At 43.2% G+C, this 21137-nt stretch overlaps 1 protein-coding gene across 8 annotated transcripts in view; it reads left to right on the top strand.

The window, feature by feature from the left end:
* LOC311262618 (titin-like) overlaps positions 1-21137 on the top strand; it is a 176848-nt gene that overhangs the window by 38217 nt on the left and 117494 nt on the right. For all 8 annotated transcript variants that reach the window (XM_084362164.1, XM_084362165.1, XM_084362163.1 and 5 more), the window contains exons 38-42: positions 17798-18088; positions 19294-19581; positions 19800-19916; positions 20137-20419; positions 20518-20701. In XM_084362164.1, the coding sequence (XP_084218290.1) occupies positions 17798-18088; positions 19294-19581; positions 19800-19916; positions 20137-20419; positions 20518-20701 (1163 nt within the window). The remainder of the gene's footprint in view (positions 1-17797; positions 18089-19293; positions 19582-19799; positions 19917-20136; positions 20420-20517; positions 20702-21137) is intronic.

The raw sequence follows: 21137 nt of genomic DNA, 5'->3' as shown, positions 1-21137 counted from the left end.
ATTCCTATAGAGCAATACCCTCCCTCCTTTATAACTAAACCTGACCCTCAGACTGTGTATGTTGGAAAGAGGGCAATGATACAGTGCGTGATTACAGGATCTGCCCCACTGAATGTTGTCTGGTTCAAAGACAACCAGGCTTTACCCAGTATGCCCACAAAATATGAAACCTCTTGTGAAAAGAATAAGCACACTCTTGGTATAACCACACTTGAGGCAGCAGACAGGGGGCTCTTTGTGTGCAAGGTGTCTAATAATGTTGGGACAGCCGAGTGCAGCATGGACCTGCGTGTTATTGATAAGCCCAACTTTGTAAAGCCCCTGGGTCCGATCGCTGCTGTGGTCGGAGCTCCTCTGCACCTGGAGTGTCAGGTGGATGAGGACACTGGAGTTTCTGTAACCTGGACCAGAGATGGTAGGAAAGTGCACCAGTCTCCGGACTGTAAACTGTCTTTTGAGGATAAGACAGTCACTCTTGATATCCTAAAGACCACACTGAAAGATTGTGGAAATTATGTGTGCACAGTGACAAATGAAGCTGGGAGTGCAACTTGCGCCACCGCAGTGAAGGTCCAAGGTAAGAGCTATCTAGTTAACTTTCATGGCTACTGCAGCATTTGAAGCTGTCACAAATCTGCAGTACTGAAAATTAACATAATTTTATTCTGTGGTATCTTAAAGTCTTAAATCTCTTTTCTTTCAATGCTGGGTTGTTATTTTTAAATGACCGCTTTGGCTCTTTTTAACCACACACCTCTGCAGAGCCACCAGTCTTTGTAAAGAGGCTGGAAGCCACAACGGTTTGGAAGCAAAGCGGCACTGCTCGACTGCAGTGCACCGTCAAAGGATCCCCTGAACTTCACACCAGCTGGTTCTTTAATAACAGTGAGCTGTCTGCTGGTGGCAGATATGACATCAGTCTGAAGGATGGTGTCACCACTCTTGAGATAAAGGATGTCGCGTTGAGTGACAGTGGAAACTACACCTGTGAGGTTCTCAATGAGTCTGGGTGTGAAAGCTGCAGCACTAAAGTAACAGTGAAAGGTGTGCAGACTTAGAACATCTACTTAATAACCAAATTGTCAGTCAGAATAAGAACTTGTCTAACTGAAGTTGTTCCCCTTCAGAACCACCATCTTTCAGAAAGGAGTTGCTCTCCTTAGAGGCAGTCAGAGGATCTGTAGCTGTGTTGGAGTGTGAGATCGCAGGCTCTGCACCGTTCGATGTTGCCTGGAAAAAGAATAAGAAACGCCTTTCATCAGATAAGAAATACAGAATAGTGTCACAGGGATGCCTGGCCTCTCTGGAGATCCAATCATTTGAGAGCGCTGACATTGGTGAATATGAATGTATCGTGTCAAATGAGGTCGGGTCAGTTACCTCAAAGTCAGTGGCTAAACAGAGAGGTTAGTAATGTAAAAGGAATACAGGACATACTGATTATGGTTGTAGTTCTCTTGTTGTTCATATAATTATATACATGCTGTTATTTCAGAGCCACCTTTGTTCTCAAAGAGGATTGAGAGTGCTACAGCAGTGTTGGGGAATACTGTGAAGCTACAGGGAACCCTTAAAGGTTCAGCTCCCATTACTACCAAGTGGATGAAAGACTCTGAGCTGCTAAGAGATGACGATCCAAATGTCAAAATGACATTTGAGAACAACATCATTAGCATTTCCTTCTCATCTGTTGAGTTAAAGCATGGCGGCAAGTATACTTGTCTTGCTGAAAACGAGGCAGGACAGCAGAAATGTGAAGCTGTCTTATCAATTCAAGGTTAGAACACATTCCTGTTAGTTAGAAATATTCATTATAATATAATATTCATTCAAAGTTCAGATGTAGATGTTTATAAATCCTTAAATTCCTGTTGTATTATAGAACCTGCTAGGATCTTAGAGAAAGCAGCGTCCATCAGTGTGACTGCAGGAGATTCAGCCACATTGGAGTGCAGGATTTCTGGAAGCCCAGAACTCAAAGTGAAATGGTTTAAAGATGGCAAGGAGATGATCAGCGGCCGTAAATATAAAATGATGGTGAAGGAAAACACCGCCATCTTAAAGATCCTCACAGCAGAAAAAGGCGACACTTCAGAGTATAAGATGGAGGTGTCCAATAAAGTCGGAAAAGACCAGTGCACCTGCTCAGTCACTGTTATAGGTTAGTTTTAGCCAAGAATACTTTAACAGCAACTTGAGGGGTTGGCCCTTGATGACATACTTTGATATATTTCCTCACACAGATCGTGCAGTTCCACCATCCTTCACCAGAACTCTAAAGAAAGTGGATGCAAATGTTGGTAGTAATGTTACCTTGGACTGCAGAGTGGCTGGATCTCAGCCACTGGTTGTTTCTTGGTACAAAGACAATAAAGAAATCCACAGTGGTCACAAATATAAGGTTGATTTCGGTGAGAGTACAGCCTCTGTGATGATAACTGGCCTGGAGAAAAGCGATGGTGGAGTTTATACATGCCGGGCCTCTAACGATGCTGGAGAGAAAGAGACAAGTGGTACTTTGTCCATCAAAGGTCAGAGAAGTTGAATTAGTTAAGATTCAACAGGAATTTGTCAGACATTACAGCTGATCAGAAATTAACAGTAGGGTTTGAATGTTTGCTCTTTTTTTCCCAATTAACTCCAGAACCTCCCGTCTTCACTGTGAAACCTGAATCCCAGGGTGCCTCACCGGGATCAAATGTTGTGATAAAATCAGCCTTTACAGGCTCAGCTCCTCTGGTTGTTAAATGGTTCAGAGAGGAGAAAGAGGTTTTCACTGGAGGAAAGTGTTTCATAAAGAAAGACGCCTCTTCAAGCTCCTTGGAGCTTAATTCTGTGAAACCCAGTGACTCTGCAAAATACACATGCCAAGTTTCCAATGAGGCTGGGAAGGTGGATTGCACTGCAACCCTCTTTGTGAAAGGTGCTGTTTCATTCTTTGTTTTTTTAGGAAATGATTCACTGAACTGTTTCTTCTCTTTACTTAAACTCTTGTTCTTACTCTTACTGATAATTTATAGAAGCCCCAACATTTACAATGAAGCTTGAGCCTTCACTGCTGCTGAAAACTGGACAACCTCTGAAATTGTCTTGCAAAGTGCAGGGCACCCCTGTTATTAGCATCACATGGTTTAAAAATGGATCTGAGATCACTTCAGACCACAGACACTCGATGTCCTTCGACAACTCCATAGCGACTCTGGAGGTAGAGAACTGCTCTGTAGAGGACAGTGGAGATTATGTTTGTGTGGCGTCCAGCCAGGCCGGCAGAGACCAGTGCAGCAGCTTAGTAGCAGTGAAAGGTTGGTTCAGTAGTCCTCTTCGTAGAGACAATCTTTAGACTGTTGGCATGAAGTCTGGTCCACATTGTTCATTAACATGTTTAATGCGCCTACATTGACAGAAAATCAGAGCAATCTGCAGTTTCATCTGGTTTGCTTGTACTCTCCAAAAAAAAATGATTGGCCATATTCGCAGATGGGAAGCCAGTGAGGCATCACACCCCCTTTTTTTGCACTCGTGTCTCCTATTAGTTCCTAAACCCAACCTAAAGGTTTAGCTTGACTGGCGACTCTAAAGGCTCTTTCATGCCCCCTTTTCTAATGAAAATAGATCCATCCGTCCATCTCAAATGATGTAACCTTAAATGCCCACAGAGTTGTAGGTGTGTTAAGCAATACAACCATTCGGGGGCAGCTCAGAGTCAAGAGTTTTGACAACAAACATGCCAACAATGGACAAGGTTGTGATAATGTACCTGTTAAGGAGGCAAAAGCAGAGGCAGCGATTCAGACAGTGGTGCTCTATGAGGTCATTAAATCCATTGCATGTTGACAGGGAATACTTTGAGCTAATATCACCAATGAGAGAGTACTTAAGGGTTTCCACCATTGCTCATACTTCTTTGTCACGTCCATTGGTTGTCCCGCTTGAACTATTGGCTATACTGCCCCTAATGATTTCCGGTAATATTGCCCTCCATTTCGCCCGCATCTGTAAGCTTTCAGAAAACATGCACAAGTATGGATAAAATTAATGCAGATACAGCCTCTATCTTTATCTAACGCTGATTGTAAATGAGCTTGTAATCTCCACGTGTACACCACTGTCATTGACTGGAGACCTGTCCACCTCTCGCCCAGTGGTTACCTGGAAATGTCTCCAGCCTGCATTAACCATTTAAAAGGATCGGGGGATAAAACAATGTTTCGTCTCGTTAACTTTTTCTAGAATTTGCTTCCCAAGATATCCTGAGATATCCAATGAGTGGAGAGTTTGTAATGTGAAGGCTCGGAACATCTAAATGAAATCTGTGGACCAGACCGGCCTCATGAGACTAGAACTTACTCATCAGCCCTTTAACGACTTTAAGCATAACATTTATTGTCTTCTTTTTATAGACCCTCCATTGTTTGTGAGGCCTTTCGAATCAGCTGAGCTTGTAAAGGGATCTGACCTAATCTTGGAGGGAACCATTTCAGGTTCCCCTCCATTTGAAATAAGTTGCTCGCACAATGATAAGCTGATCAGAAGCAACCAAAGACATAAGATCAGTGTCGAAAACAACACAGTCACACTTCAAATCTCAAACTGTGAGAGCAGAGATGCTGGGATGTACCAGTGCACTGTTACAAATGATGTGGGGGAGACATCTTGTTCTTGCCAAATTTCACTGAAAGGTTAGTCCAAGGACAATGTCAAATACAGAGGTTATCTTTGTGCATGCTGCAAATGTTTATGCAAATTTTAGCAATTACAAGCAGCCCTGTTTGGAAGGAGATAAGGTTACTGTACCTGTTTTAGACCAGAGAGATAAAGATTTGCAATGTGGATCTTCTGTGTTTATGTAAACCCTCATTCAGCCTGCAGTCTGACTTGTGGTCTTCTTTCACTAGAACCACCATCATTTGTTCAGAGACTAGAGGATATGTCCTGCATGGTGGGCTCTGAGATCTCTATGAAGTGCATGTTGTCTGGAACACTTCCCATGACTTTCTCCTGGATCAAGGACGATCATGAGCTAACAGAGGACGAGCATGTTAAGATTTCCTATGAAACCAAAAGTGCTGTGTTGAATTTGAAAAATGCTCAGTTATCACACGGCGGGAAGTATGTCTGTCAGGCACAGAACAAAGCCGGGACTCACAGATGTGCCGCTGTTCTCATTGTGACAGGTTTGTAGGATCTTTGTGACTCTTACTTGTCTTCACTGCTGTTGCTGTTTTTTTGTCAAGCTTCATCTGTCGCATTAATGTCTGTAAGTGGTAGCAGCTCACTCAGTTTTGGATCATTTTGTTATCCCAGAGCCAGCAAGTATTTCAGAACATGCACAATCCATCAGTGTAACCCAGGGCGACCCGGCCAGGCTTGAATGCAGGTTCTCAGGCACCAAACCGCTCAAATCCAAATGGATAAAGGCGGGAAAGGAGCTGACCTCAGGCCAGAGATACAAAATACAGAGAACAGACACCAGCTCTGTGCTCACAATCATTAAAACAGAGAAAAGAGATAGTGGCGATTACACCTTCGAGGTTTCAAACAAGGCTGCATGCAGTTCTTGTGAGGCAGCCGTTACTGTATTAGGTCAGTTTATCCCAAAGTTTCATATCTTTTATGAGATTTTCTTCTCTGTTTTATTCATATAACCAACTTAAGATTGTTTCTGCACTCTGATTATATTAGATCAGATCATTAAACCATCTTTCACAAGAGCACTGAAGGAGACAGAAGGTATCAGGGGATCATTCGCTCATCTGGAGTGCCTTGTATCTGGCTCCCTGCCGATGACAATACAGTGGTACAAAGATGAGAAAGAGATCAAAACTGATGAGAAACACAAATGCACATTTTTTGAAAATGTCGCTTTCCTGGAAATCAGTTGTCTTGACAATAAGGACAGCAGTATCTATTCCTGCATGGCTAAGAACAAAGCAGGATCTGCCCAGTGCTCTGGGACTTTGTTTGTCAAAGGTTAGAACTCAGCTTACATCCTCAGAACTTTCTTGCAGTTTAAGGCATAATTGCATTTTATTAATTCTGACTATGTTGGGTTTTGTCCACCAACAGAACCACCATGCATTCTTGAAAAGCTTGAATCCATGAATGTTTTGCCTGGGTCGAAGGTGAAATTTAATGTTTGTTTCTCTGGAACGCCGCCAATGAACATCAAATGGTTTAAAAACAAGAAAGCAATTTTATCCAGCACCGACTGCTCTTTGATCAAAGACAAAACCTCAAGCTCACTGGAGCTCTTCTTTGCCAAATCTTCTGATTCTGGTGACTATATCTGTGAAATACAGAATGATGTTGGCTCCACTTCATGCCAGGCAACACTCTTCGTAAAAGGTTAATATTTGGTCTCTTACCTTTATTGTTTTATTTACTTTGGAGTGCTCACCATACTTAAGTAAACTTTGTTTGTACTTTTTCCAGAACCTCCCTTTTTCATTCATAAACCTGAAGGTGTATCAGTAGTAAGAGTAGGAGACAATAAGGTGTTCGAGTGTAAAGTCGGTGGTACTCCAGAGATCTCTGTGCGTTGGTTCAGAGATGGAGCTGAGATTCACCGAAGTGTCAAACACAAGATGTCGTTTTTCAACTCTGTAGCCATTTTAGCGATTAGTCAAGTTAGTGGGAATGATAGCGGGAATTACTTCTGCGAAGCCGACAATGAAGCTGGAACAGAGAGTTGCACAGTTGAGCTAGAAGTGAAAGGTTGGTTTTCCTTTACATGTTTACATCTCATCAGAGTTACAAATACAAATCAACGGTTGCTTCAGTTTGATTTGCTTTGTTATTTCAGAGCCTCCTTCGTTTGTTGAGGAGCTGAAGGCTCTGGAAGTTGTTAAAGGTTCGACAGCAGTGTTTGCTTGCAAAGTGGCAGGAAGTGCTCCTTTTAAAGTCACGTGGATCAAAGATGGAATGCCAATCAAATCCAGCCAGAAGTATCTTATTGTTGATAGTGAAAATGTGAGCTTGAAAATCCAGAACTGTAAAGTGGAAGATGTTGGTACTTATCAGTGTGTGGTAGCCAATGACGTTGGAAGTTGCACAGGCTTTGCGGCTCTGTCTCTGAAAGGTTGGTTGCTCATCATACTGACAAACATCAGGCATACAGCACTGTTTACTTTCAGGTATCACAATTGCATCTTTTCTTCGTATTAGTCCCTCCAACATTTGTTAAGAAGATAGAAAATGTCTCCACTATTCTGGGAGATGTTGCAGTCTTTCGCTGCACTGTGGAAGGTTCTCAGCCTCTCTCTGTACAATGGCAAAAAGATGAGAACTGGATCCCCGAGGATGCAAAGATCGAGAGAGCATTTGATTTGAACAAAGAGGCGACTCTCAGGATTCCTGCATGTGAGGCGACACATAGCGGGAAATATACCTGCCAGGTCGTAAATGAGGCTGGGCAGGACAAATGCTTTGCAACCCTCATAGTGAAAGGTACCTCCTTTTCCAGCGCAATTCTTCTGCTTAACATTATACCTAACTCTAACAGCTAAAACAAGTACACTCACCTCTTTTTCTTGGTGTTGTAGAACCGCCTATGATCCAAGAGAAGCCAGAGGTAGTCAAAGTGACTCGTGGAGATCCAGTTAGTCTTGAGTGCAGGGTATCTGGAACTCCTCAGATCAGTGTAAGATGGAGCAAAGATGGCAGAGAGCTCCAGTCAAGCAGAAAACTTAATCTCTGCTATGAGAACAACCTCAGCAGTCTTAACATCCAGTCCTCTCAGCTGGAAGACACAGGACAGTACCGGTTTGAAGCCACGAATGCTGTCGGGACTTGCAGCTGTAAAGTCATGCTGGTAGTTTTAGGTTTGTAAGATATTTTTTGTCCGAACAAAGTTGTAGAATTGCGTCTTTTCTTTGATTCTAATGATCTTTTAATTTGATTTTAAACAGACGAAGTGATTCCTCCAACGTTCATTAGGAAATTCACAAACATTCAAGCAATTATGGGTTCGGTGGTTACCATGGAGTGCAAAGTGGCCGGTTCTCTTCCATTGTCAGTTGAATGGAGCAAAGGGAAACAAAAGATCACCAACAGCTCCAAATATAAACTTCTGCATGTTGAAAACAGTTTCTCACTGGAGTTAAAGCTGACTGAAGGTGCTGATACAGGAGAGTATTCCTGTAAAGTTACCAACGATGCTGGGGGCTGTGTTTGCAGCGGAGTTCTCACAGCTAAAGGTTAGCATCCAGGGGTCGACTTTATCAAATTTTTAACTCACAAGCTGTTAGTCATGTATTGTAATCATTTCTTTGTGTGGGTTTTAGTGCCACCAAGATTCGTAGCTGAGCCTGAGTCTCAGGCTGTTATCCCAAAGTCTACTGTACTCTTCAGAAGTGTCTTTGAAGGAACACCTCCATTTACAGTGAAATGGTTCAAGGATGACATCGAACTCATCACAGGGCCATCATGTATGATTAGACTGGAGAAATATTCCTCCTCTGTAGAGCTGAACTCAGTCGGGACTCTGCAGTCTGGGATTTATTCTTGCCAAGTTAGCAACGACGCAGGCGCAGTGAACAGTGCCACAGAGTTGTTGGTGAAAGGTTGGACTATTCTTTTTTTTTGTCCACACCATCGCCACTCAATTAACTCCATCTTTTTTCCTCCATTTTCACAGCTCCTCATTCTTCATTTTCCTGAACACCTTACCATTTCTTTTCTCACCAGGAATATCTATGTCTTCATCTGTTACAGCATCCAGTCACCAGTCCGCATCCTCCATACGTTACTCTGATGCTCAAGTGTTACTTCATGCTGACGATTGTAATTTGATCTTTTTTTGACTTTGCAGAACCTCCCCAGTTTGTCCTGAAACTTCCTCCCACTACCTTTGTGAAGCAGTGTGAGGGATACCGTTTCGAATGCAAGTTCACCAGCTCACGCTCCCTGAACATATGCTGGTACAAAAACGAGCAAAAGCTAACTGACGGAAACAACTATAAAGTAATGTTTGTTGACTCGACTGCGTACCTCCAGCTGCGTACCACAAGGTTTGAAGATAACGGAGTCTACACCTGTGAGGCTCATAACGATGCTGGCAGTGCAAGCTGCAGCACCATTCTCACAGTTCAAGGTCAGCTATTGAATATGTTCAATCTCCAGTCTTGTGGATTTTGCCCCCTCTGAACTAGCATGAAAAAGAAGGAATGAAAATCCCCCATGATGCAGATTGTGATATTTCACTTGAACCTTCGCTGAATGCTTTTGGTACCCTGTCTAAAAACTTCAGCATGGAGCCCAACAGCCTTCTGTTCCGGTCAAAAATTTTATTTTGTTTTTGTTTTTTGTTGGATAGCATGAGTCTGACTGTTACCTCTTTTTTAAAGATAAGTTATCCCCTATTTTTGATGGAATGATCCAGTCTAGTATACCAGTGACTTACCTTTTTCATGTTAATTTCTCAGATCTCAGTATGACATGACCTACTCTCCAACCCTAGCATGAACATAAGCGCGTGTTTCAGTTCTCTCACTAATGATCTTTGTTTTTCTATATCTGGATGGATCCCTCTGGCATGGACTGAACATAAGCATGATCCTCAACAAGAATTTGTATCGCATAATAAATGACGATATATTTTACAGAGTCCCCATCCTTCACTAAAACTCCAAGCCCAGTTGAGGTCTTTAAAGGGAAAGATGCCAGCCTACACTGTGAGATGTACGGCACTCTACCTTTCCAGGTTAACTGGTACAAAGACAAAAGGCCACTGAAGGACAGCAGGAAATATAAGATGGTCAGTGAGGGCAGCTCTGCTGCGCTTCACATTATTAAACTGGAGCAGGACGACGCTGGTCTTTATGAGTGCAAAGTGTCAAACAGTGTAGGAACTGGTTCCTGCCGCACTACCATTAGCCTCAAAGGTTAGTACAGAATCAGCGGCCATTACCTTAAAGTGTAGCTCAAGCGCGATTACCTTCCCTCACCTTTGATCTTTCCATCACTATTCAGAACAACCAGCGTTTGTCAAGAAACTGGTCGACCAGTCAGTGAGAGTTGGGCAGCAGTTGACACTGACTGCTACAGTGAAAGGCGCTGAGCCTTTGACTGTATCCTGGGTTCAAGACAAAGATCATATTCTCAGAGACGGTGACAACAGGAAGATCACCTTTGAAAACAATGTGGTCACACTTGTAGTGCCCAAGGCCGACTCAACCACAGCTGGTAAATACACCTGCCAGCTGAGGAACGACTCTGGAGTCCTGGAGTCTGTCTCCCAAGTGACCGTTCTAGGTTTGTAGAACTCCAGACTTCATTACATCACCACCATTGACAGTGTTAGGATTCGTTTAGCTTAATAATTTCTTCCCTAATTTCTAGAACCCGCTGCTATCGTGGATAGCCCAGAGTCCTTGAACGTGAAGTCAGGAGAAAATGCAGCTCTTGAAGTCACAGTATCTGGCTCACCAGAACTGAAAACTAAGTGGTTTAAAGACAACAAAGAGCTCTCTGCTGGTGCAAAGTACCAGATGTCCTTTGCGAAGAAGGTTGCCACACTGAAGATTCGATCTGCTGATAAAGCAGATTCTGGAGAGTTTAAGCTTGAGGTTTCAAACCATGTTGGTACAGCCTCTTGCAAAACTAAGCTCTCTGTCTCAGGTTGGTGACCATTATGTACCTGCCCTCTAACAAACGTTTATTATGCTTTTTATCAGCAGACAGTTCAGAAATGCTTCTTGTTCTTTTGACAATAGATAAGTTGATTCCACCGAGTTTCATCAGGAAGCTGAGAGACACCCACCTTGTTGTGGGTAAGCCTGGTGAGATGGAGTGTAAGGTCACTGGCTCTGCTCCTTTAACAACTTCCTGGTTCCACAATGGCCAGGAGATCAAGAGTGGGCCAAACTACGACATTAGCTGCACCGATAATAACTGCAAACTGAGAGTACCGTCAATCGAGGTGTCTGATTCCGGCAAATACACGTGTAAAGCTGTAAACGCTGCAGGAGCCAGTGAGACGAGTGCTTCGATGAATGTGACAGGTCAGTAGATGTAAACAAAGTTGAGAAGATTTCAAGGATGTTTTCATAAGCACGGGATCAGGTTCCTTACAGGAAGTTAACAATTATCTTAAAACGCATCTTTTTTTATTTGGAACTAGAACCTCCATCTTTTGTGGAAACACCTGAAGCGAAGGAAACATTGCCTGGCAAAAACATGTCTTTCATGGCTAAAGTGAAAGGCAGTGCCCCCCTGAAAGTCAAGTGGTTCAGGGGAGCCAAGGAGATGCAGCATGGAAGAGGCTGCGAGATTTCCCTGAAGGGCGATGTTGCCACTTTGGTGCTTCATAAAGTCGAGACGTCCCACGCAGGAGAGTACACCTGCCAGATCATTAACGATGCAGGGAAGGAAAGCTACCCAGTTTACCTGTTTGTGAAAGGTTTGTTAGCATGAAAGACATCTTTTTTTTTATCCATCTGTGAACTTCCATAAAGTGAATTTTGTGTAACTGATAATGGAATTGCCTCTCTCAGAACCAGTCCACTTTGTCAAGAAGCTGAGAGACATTACGGCTGAAAAGGGGAAGCCTCTGAGGCTTGAGGTCACATTTGCTGGAACTCCCAGGGTAAATGTGACCTGGAAGAAGGACGGTAAACCCATCTGGGCCTCGTATCAGTACAATGTGATCACCACAGACACCTCCTGCATCCTGGAGGTTCTTAATGCTGACAGGGTGGAGGCAGCTGGTAGATACTCTTGCGAGATAGACAACGGAGTTGGAAGTGACAGATGTGAAGCACAAGTGTCAATTCTAGGTAATATCAATAACATGCATGTGTTTTCAGTAATAATTCATTAGTTTATTCATTCATTCTTCCATAACTCAACATCTGTAGTTTTACTAAATCATCATCATCATCTTTCACTTCAGAACGACCATACTTTGTTGAAACGATGGAGCCAGTGGAGGTAACCATGGGCGATGCGGTTACCCTGAAATGCCGTATTGCGGGAACTCCTGACATCTCCGTTTCTTGGTTTAAAGCTGACGCACAGCTGCGCAAGTCCAACGGTTTCACGATGGACTTTGCAAATGGTGTTGCCACTTTGAAACTAGCCAAATCAACCAAGTTCGATCACGGTGATTATGTCTGCAAGGCAGAGAACCGGATCGGTTCATCCTCTGCCAGCTGTAAAGTGACAGTGAAAGGTGATGCTCGTTTTACACACTTTCTTTTCCTTTGTTAATGACTCCTGCTGGGATTTTGCAGTTTTACAGATATTTTGTTCAGTTGATAAAACTTTCTGTTAATGGATAGTCCCACATTAAATACCCAAAGATTACCTCTAGTTAAATATGCTACTCTTGGAAAAAGTACTAACGTAGCAGTGCTTTGTTACATTTCATCCATTAAAGAATTAACTTTGGCATAGAGGCATAGATGCATGCATGCAAGCATAACAATGATTGCTTTTCTAACATCAGCATTGCTTCTCTCAGAACCTGTGCGCTTTATCAAGAAGCTGGAGGACACGACATTCATAGTGGGTCAGCCACTGAAGCTAGTCTGCACATATACCGGAAGCCAGAGAATCAATGTCACGTGGAAAAAGGACGGCAAGCTGATTTGGGCTTCTTATCAGTATAATGTTAAAACTACTGATTCAACATGCATCCTGGACGTCCTCAACAGCGACAGGCCCGAGGCAGCTGGAAGATACTCTTGCGAAATTTCCAACGGAGCTGGAACCGACGTCTGCCACGCTTGTGTCAGCCTAGGTAAAGTCACAAATCTGCTTTTATTCATCAACTAACTCTCCTGCTCTTTTCTAATTTTAGTTTTCTAATAGGCACAGTAGTCATATAGGACAAAAAATGATCTCAGTCAGTTGAAACTACTGTAAGATCTCAATTGCCTGCCTGCTAACATAATGCCAGCTACATGCAACTAACCCAACCATTACTCCTCTCAGAACCGGCTCGCTTCCTGAAAAAGCTGGAAGACACTTATTTCAGACTCTGCGAACCTTTGACCCTTAAGTGCTTGTACACTGGAAGCCAGAGAATAAACGTGACTTGGAAGAAGGACGGCCAACTGATCTGGGCATCGTACAAGTACAACATCAAGACCACCAACGACACCTGCATCCTGGAAGTCCTCAACAGCGACAGAGAAGCGGCTGTCGGAAAATACACATGTGAAATTTCTAACGCTGGCGGAACCGATATCTGCCATGCTAACGCTAAGCTAGGTAAACCTCCTGAGCAACTTCCCTTCATTACCTTATTACAAAAATCACTTGAGTCATTTGCACATGTAACCAGATTGAGTGCTTTTCCTGTCTAACACCACCATTGCTAATTGATTTCTTAGAACCAGCTCGCTTTGTGAGAAAACTGAGAAACACCTACTATAAAATCGGCCATCCTCTGACGCTGGAGTGCACGTTCACTGGCAGCCAGAGGATTTATGTCAGCTGGATGAAGGATGGCAAACCCATCTGGGCATCTTACAAATACAACGTTAAGACAACCAACTTTTCCAGCACCCTGGAAGTTCTCAACAGTGACCGTCCGGAAGCTGTTGGGAAATACTCTTGCGAGATTTCCAACTCAGAGGGCACTGATATCTGCCATGCTCTGGTTAAGATAGGTAAAGCCACTAACAACTGCACATCATGACCATCATTTTTCTGATTTTAGTTTATTTCAGAACCCTACCCTGCAAATCAGTCCTTTCACATAAACTTGCATTTGCTTGCTGTAACATAAAAAAACATGCAACTAACACCACTGTTGCCTCCTATAGAACCTGTGCGCTTTATTAAAGAGCTGGAAGACACCACTTTCATGCTCGGTCGGCCGCTGTCGCTGTACTGCGCTTACAGCGCCAGCCCTAGGGTCCATGTGAACTGGAGAAAGGACGGCAAACCGCTCTGGGCCTCGTACAAGTACAACGTCAAGACCACAGATAATTCCTGTGTCTTGGAGGTCCTCAACAGTGACCGTCTGGAAGCAGCAGGAAAATACTCCTGCGAAATTTCTAACTCTCAGAACACCGCAATCTGCTACGTACAGGTCAAACTAGGTAAAACATTAAAAATGAAGGGTCAGACTAAGAGCTCATTTTTTCAGTTTTATTTAAAAATATATATATATTTTTTTTTAAATGTGCACTAATAAATACCAACTAAATATATGTTTTAAAAAATGATGTGCAGATTGGACAATGTATATTGGAGTAACAATTAACAATTATCAGTATCACTACAATAATTGTGCAATCGTTTAACAACTTTTCATCACTAAGGTCATTAAATAAGCTGACCAAGTTTAAGTTCAAACGTATTAACCTCCCAGGAGGAGTCTGTTAGAGTATGACCCCTGTAAATTGCAAAACATACCACAAAATTTCAAAATATATTCAAAATGACTGCCAAGCTGTTGGTGCTTGTTTTAAAGACTTGTAATGTTACACATGCCTGTCATACACCTAGGCCAATCAGATTGCAGTTGTTGCCACTTCCAACATGTGCACTATTTTTTAGTTTTCGAGTATCCAAAGCCTCTAGAAAAGCAGAAAAAATAATGATCTCTACCTCCTGAATATTGAAAGAATTTGGTGAAAACTGCATCAAAAAATATTTGTAAAGCAAATTTTACACAAAGATTACAGAAATACCATTTGCAGCACAAGACAGCTTATTTTCACTTCAATTATCCAAAGAACCCAGTTTACAGTTAACTGCAGTACATGTTAATTTCAGGAAGTGGAATATTAAAAACTGGTTTTAAGTGATTTTCTTTTTGTTTAAAATCATTAAAAACTGAAAACAATGAGCCCTATTTGATCACAATAAGAGGTTACTCACATAATCTCACTTATTTTTCTGACAAGCAACTAACCACTAACTTCCTTGCTTCTCCTAGAACCTGTACGCTTTGTGAAAAAGCTGGATGATATGACCTTTAGGGTTGGCGAGCCTCTGAAGCTTCAGGTCACATACACGGGCAGCCAGCACGTGCATGTGAGCTGGACGAAAGATGGCAAACCGATCTGGGCTTCCTACAAGTACAACGTCAAGACTACAAACAGCTCCTGTGTCTTGGAGGTCCTGAACAGTGACAGAGAGGAGGCTGCTGGGAGATATTCCTGTGAAATATCCAATGCTAGCAGCTCTGCTATCTGTAATGCTCATGTCAGACTGGGTAACTGCCTCCTAACACACTCACTGATTAGCTAACACTTCCGGCTACATTTCATGACTAACATGATGTTGCTTCTCTCAGAACCTGTGCGCTTTGTGAAAAAGCTTGATGACACATCATACCATTTGGGCGATCCTCTGAATCTGACGTGCAAGTTCACTGGCAGTCCGCTGCTGCACGTGAGCTGGATGAAGGACGGCAAACCGATCTGGGCCTCGTACAAATACAACGTCAAGACCACAGAATCCTCATGCGTTTTGGAAGTCCTCAACAGTGACAGAGAAGAAGCAGCTGGGCTCTATTCATGTCAAGTTTCTAACACAGAAGGTTCTGCCATCTGTGACGCTTATGTCTTTTGTAAAACCTCTAAGAAAGGTACAACCTCCACAACCCACCACAGCACTCTCCCATCTCATTCACGAACGCTAATCAACAAACGATTGCTAATGCTAGCCATGGTGAGCAGAGGTTTCATCCTACTCCCAGATTAGCTTCTGTTGTACTGGTTTCCCTTCCTCCACTATTTTTAAAGAAAGAAATATCAAAGAAATAGCGGCGACGAAGGCCACAGCTACAGGCTCAAGGGGATTGCCCTTCGTTTTTCCTGTTATACTTCCAATTTTCACCAACAGCCTCCGCCCCCGAATTATCATGCCCAAATTCGCAAAAAATCCACTGAAAAGGCCAACAGTGCAGGACAAACTGCAAAAACTAGAGCCATAGAGGCAATAAGGATGTCGTCCATCTCTGAAGCTGAAACAACTTAAGTATGTAGTCAAAAACAGAGGTGGAAATGGACAACTGTATAGGTGGGTGGTCCACACAGACCTATTGCAGTACAGTCTGAAGATTCTGTCCAAGTGTTGATAAACGTTGGCCTGCATGAAGACGTTCCACATGGACACATTGACACCAATATCCCCAGTTCATGTCCAAAATCTTTGAGATAAATTCAAGTTTTGTGTCCACCTGGGCTCCAAATGAAAACAGCAAAATCTAGAATAAAGCACTTCCGCTCTTTGCTTGTGCTTCATGGTTTTTGTCATGGACACTAACATAAATATGATCAAATCAAACAAAAGGACACCATGAAGCTTTGTCTGTAGTCATGCTTTCAGAAAGACAAATGGAAGAAACGCGCTGTGTAAAAACATTGAGCTACTACCAGGAGTAGGATGAAACTCTGGCTCTATATGCTATACCCTCTACACCACTTCACATAATTACAATAAGGCTAACTGACTATCATTAATCAGTTATGATTAAGGATTCATGTTTGCTTCTGCTTGCTCACCTTTGCCTCTAACAACCCTCACTGCTCCTCACAGAACCTGCTCGCTTCATCAGAAAGCTGGAAAACACCACGTTCAGAGTCGGTGAACCACTGACTCTTAGAGTCGCGTTCACCGGCAGCCAAAGGGTGAACGTGAGCTGGAAGAAAGATGGGAGCGCGATCTGGGCCTCTTATCAGTACAATGTCAAGACCACAGACTGCAGTTGCGTGCTGGACGTCCTCAACAGCGACCGAGAAGAAGCTCATGGAAGATACACTTGTGAAATTTCCAACGATCAAGGCTCTGATATCTGCCATGCTTATGTCAAACTAGGTAACACTAACCAACTACACTGCTTTTATTTCTCAACAACTCTTTCATGCATGAAGTGAGTAATTGCTAGAGGTAACAAAGCCACTCACATAGCTTATCCAATGCTAAGCCTAACCTTCCTCACCTTCACGTACGGGTAAATCCTCCTCCTTTCACATAGCCTCTCTTTCTACATGAGAACATCCCGGATTCCTGGATACTGCGCAGTCACATAGTCTTTCGTCTTCGCATGTAAAGATCAGTGGTTTCTATGACTGATTACAACATTGCTTCTCTCAGAACCTGTTCGATTTGTCAAGAAACTGGAGGACGTCAGCCACGAGCTGGGTAAACCCTTGAGGCTGGGGTGCACATACACCGGCAGCCAGAGGGTTTATGTGACTTGGAAGAAGGACGACAAGCCGATCTGGGCTTCATACCTGTACAACGTCAAAACCACCGACTCTTCCTGCGTTCTGGAGGTCCTAAACAGCGATAGGGCTGCGGCGGCAGGAAAATACACTTGCGAAATTTCCAATGCTGAAGGAACTGACACCTGTCATGCTCATGTTGAAATAGGTAACCTGGTAGCATTTCCCTCCATCTGACTCATGATCCCAGTTACTAATGCTAACCTCTAGTGAAGTTATTGTTTCCTGTGGTCCTGTGATTGTTGGTAACCAGAGGGAGTTTTGTAACATCTATAAAGTCCTGGGTGACATTGTTGTTGTTTGTACAGCTGGCTGGTTTTGGAAAGAAAAAGATTTAATAATGTTTTAGATGGTCGGGTCGGATAAATATTTGCTTGCTGGAAAAAGGGATTCACAGACAGATAGAAGTGTTTATTAATATGGTGAATATTCTGTATTTGTTCGCTTTGTGTCACAGTTTCATGTTGTCTTAAGTGCTGTGGCTCTATGTTTCCCTGAATGCAACGGTAAAGGCCCAGTGGCCTGGTGAATGATACTTAAATTCAAATTTCGAAGCATTTCTTCGTGTCACTTTGTGGTTTAATTTTCCTCATTTTCTCCCCCACTAACAGAGCGTAAAGTCCCTCCAAACTTCACCAAGAAGCCCTCTGAGTCCATGGTGGATTCTGTGGGTAAGACGGTGAAGATGGAGAGTCGGGTGTCTGGTTCCCAGCCACTGACCGTCACCTGGTTCAAGGACAACAGCGAAATCTACGGCTCTGACAAATATGATGTCAGTTTTAAGAACAACTTGGCCACACTGAGTGTCAGAGACACTTTGTCCTCTGACAGCGGTGTGTACACCTGCACTGCCACCAACGAAGCCGGACAAGCTTCATGTCGGGTTTCTCTCAACATCTCAGGTGTGTCAGTTAATCTTCATCAGTCATTTTCCTAAAACTGATATTGACTGGGCTTTATGTTTTGTAGTGTGTTCCCTTTGAAAGTGAAATTATAAGTCAGGTAAAACCTTTCCTCAGTTGTTCCACCTTAACTTGTTCTGGTTCTCTGCGGCATTTGAATTAAAGATATCAGGAAATCTTAAAACAACAGCAACAACTGCTGAATCTTCATTCAGCCAATCAAAATGCAACAAATGGTAGCCATGAAAATGTTTTTATTATGTAAGTGCCATGGAAGCTTTTTGACTCAGTGCTCTTTTTGGGCCGGTTGGCTACTTTGGCTGGCAAGGTAACTGATAACATGCTGTCCCGACTTATTAGGACCCATATTTACGTTTCATGTTAGGTAGCAACCTCAAGCAGCCATCGTAATAATTATGGCAGCAAAAGGAGGAAGTCAGGTGATGTAGTATAAAGAGTGACAGAGTGTGGAGAAGTTACATACTTACATACTTACAAGTTACATATGTGCATTCGTAAGTAAAAATACATAAGGTAGTTATTTCAACTGAAACCATGATGTTTTCCTAAACCTAGCCAAGCAGTTTTCTTGCCTCAACCTAACCAAACTGCTACCGTACAAGGAAGGTCCGGTAAGTCCATACTAGTCAGCTGCAATAGCGATGTTGTTTTGGGAACAGTGATATACATATGTCGTTTTGGGAGTCACTGGCAATTGACCCATTCAGTTGTTGTTGTGCTGTCAATTGCCAGCCAAAAAAGGGCACCAAGCTAGCTGATTTCTTAGCTACAAATTAGGAAGTTACCTTGTGTTCAAAGTTTAATTCAAAGGATATTTATACAATTTTACCATCAACTCCTGTCTGTTAGCTGACTACATACTATGCTACATGCAGAGCAGGGTTACAACTGGATGAAGCCACAAAGCATTGCATTTTTGTCCAGGAGGCAGCCATTTTGCATGGAATTGACCATTTAAGAGTCTGACACAGTTTGGAAAACCTCTGATTAAAAACTAACAGAGGTAGATAACAGACTGAGAGATTTAATCTTTAAACTGACATTTGTGCTTGCAGAATTGAGTACAAAGACAAAAACTCCCTCTAAAAGTTTCTGCGAAATTCTGAAGCAGAGTCTCCATGTTTTGCCCATCCTGTTACTGTTTGAAAGTACCTGTAGCTATCCTCCTATCTTCCTTTCCCCAGAATCTGGCCAGGCTCCCAAATTCGACGTCCCTCTGGAGCCGGTGACGGTGAACGAGGGCGAGAAGCTGAGCCTGAAATGCCACGTCAGCGGCTCTCCTCCTCTGACCATCCAATGGATGAAGGACAGGAGGGAACTGAAGTCCAGTGGAAATAACAGAATCACGTTTGTTGGTGGAACGGCCTGTCTGGAGGTCAGCCCAGTGTCAAAGACTGACGCAGGAGATTACCTCTGCAAAGCCAGCAACGCCAACGGTAGTGACTTCTGCAAGTCCAGGGTCACTGTGAAAGGTAACAAAATCAGTTTGTAGATAACAGTCTTTGTGATGAGTGATGACGTTTTTTTACATTTTGCTGAGCAGCCAATGTGATGACTGTTTCCACTCAGTCCTCTTAGTGCCCAATAAAGAATCTGACTACTTTATTGACAACAGAGCAGATTCGAGGTACTGATTGGGCCATTTGGTGTTGGTCAAATGTGGCAACTCACCTTTGTGATTTCCATTCAGACAAAGGAGCCAAGGCCGCCCCCGGTGAAGCTGCTGCCCCAGCTCCAGCTGCCCCGGTGAAGAAGCTCGACAACCTTTTCTTCATCGAGGAACCTAAAAACGTTTCTGTCACTGAGAGTAAGTTGACTGTAAACGACCTGAGAGCTCTATAGATCAACATTAACAAGGAGGATCATTTCCAGTCTCTGGTAATGCTCAAGTTTGCACGGTAGATTTAGCTGTTAAATTAGTGACGGACGAAATACCTTTAAAGAACTGTAGGACAGATGAGTTTTTGCGTTTAAGAAGCCGAACATGTAGAATTTCTTCTTTATGTATTGTTATTTTGTCTTCTCAGAGGGCACTGCAACCTTCATCGCCAAGATCGGAGGTGACCCGATCCCCAGCGTGAAGTGGATGAAGGGCAAATGGAGGCAGATCACCCCCGGTGGTCGTATCTCCATCGTGCACAAGGGCCAGGACGCCAAAATGGAGATCAAAGAGGTGACCAAGTCCGATGCTGGTCTCTACAGATGTGTTGCCACCAACAAACATGGAGAGATCGAGTGTGGCGCTGAGATGGAGGTTGCCAAAAAGGAAGAAATGGAAGGATTTGGAGACATAAGGACAAAGCTGAAGAAGTAAGAAATTATCGATCAATTGGATTTTTGTCAAAGAATCCCTTCACGGGTCTTGTTGAGAAGAAGACACCTCTGATTGTCTGTTTTTTATTTGTCAGGACTCCTTCAAAGCAGAAGAGTCCCAAGAAAGAAGGAGAGATCGACATTGTGGAATTGCTGAGGGGTCACGACCCCAAAGAGTATGAGAGGATCCTGCAGGAGCACAACATCCACGACTTCCGCGCCATCCTGCAGGCTGTCGAGTTCCTGAAGAGGGAGAAGGAGATGGAGACTGGAAGAGTGGTGAGAGACCTTTAACTGATCCTGATGACTGGTCATCTGTGGTGGTTTGGGTGGCATTCAAAATTTCATGTCAGGATTAAAGTTTTGCTTTGAAAATACAGCTAGAAGTGAAAAAGAAGTGTTATTAGAGTAACTAATGCCCCCTTTGGACCAAAGCGAACAAACTGATGGTTCAGAGTTGGTTCAACCTGTGAACCTTTAAAGAACCGGTTTGCTTTTCTACGGCATGAGAGCCACTGTAGAGTCGCATCATTCAGTCACTGCATGTCTCAGCATTGCTAGGAATAACTATCGCGGACTACATTGACTCTTTTCAAGTGTTACTCCTGGCTTTGCATGCCTACATTTGGCATCCAGACATGACTGGTCGTTGACTATTGATGGTTCGATTTGGCGTCTGTAGGGGAAATTCTCCTTGTTGAGGTTGAGAGTTGCT

The sequence above is a fragment of the Pagrus pagrus genome, assembly GCF_965226575.1.
Source record: "Pagrus pagrus genome assembly, chromosome: 9".
Taxonomy (NCBI): Eukaryota; Metazoa; Chordata; class Actinopteri; order Spariformes; family Sparidae; genus Pagrus; species Pagrus pagrus.
The sequence above is the reverse complement of the archived record's forward strand: the minus strand, read 5'-3'. Positions and strand labels throughout refer to the sequence as shown.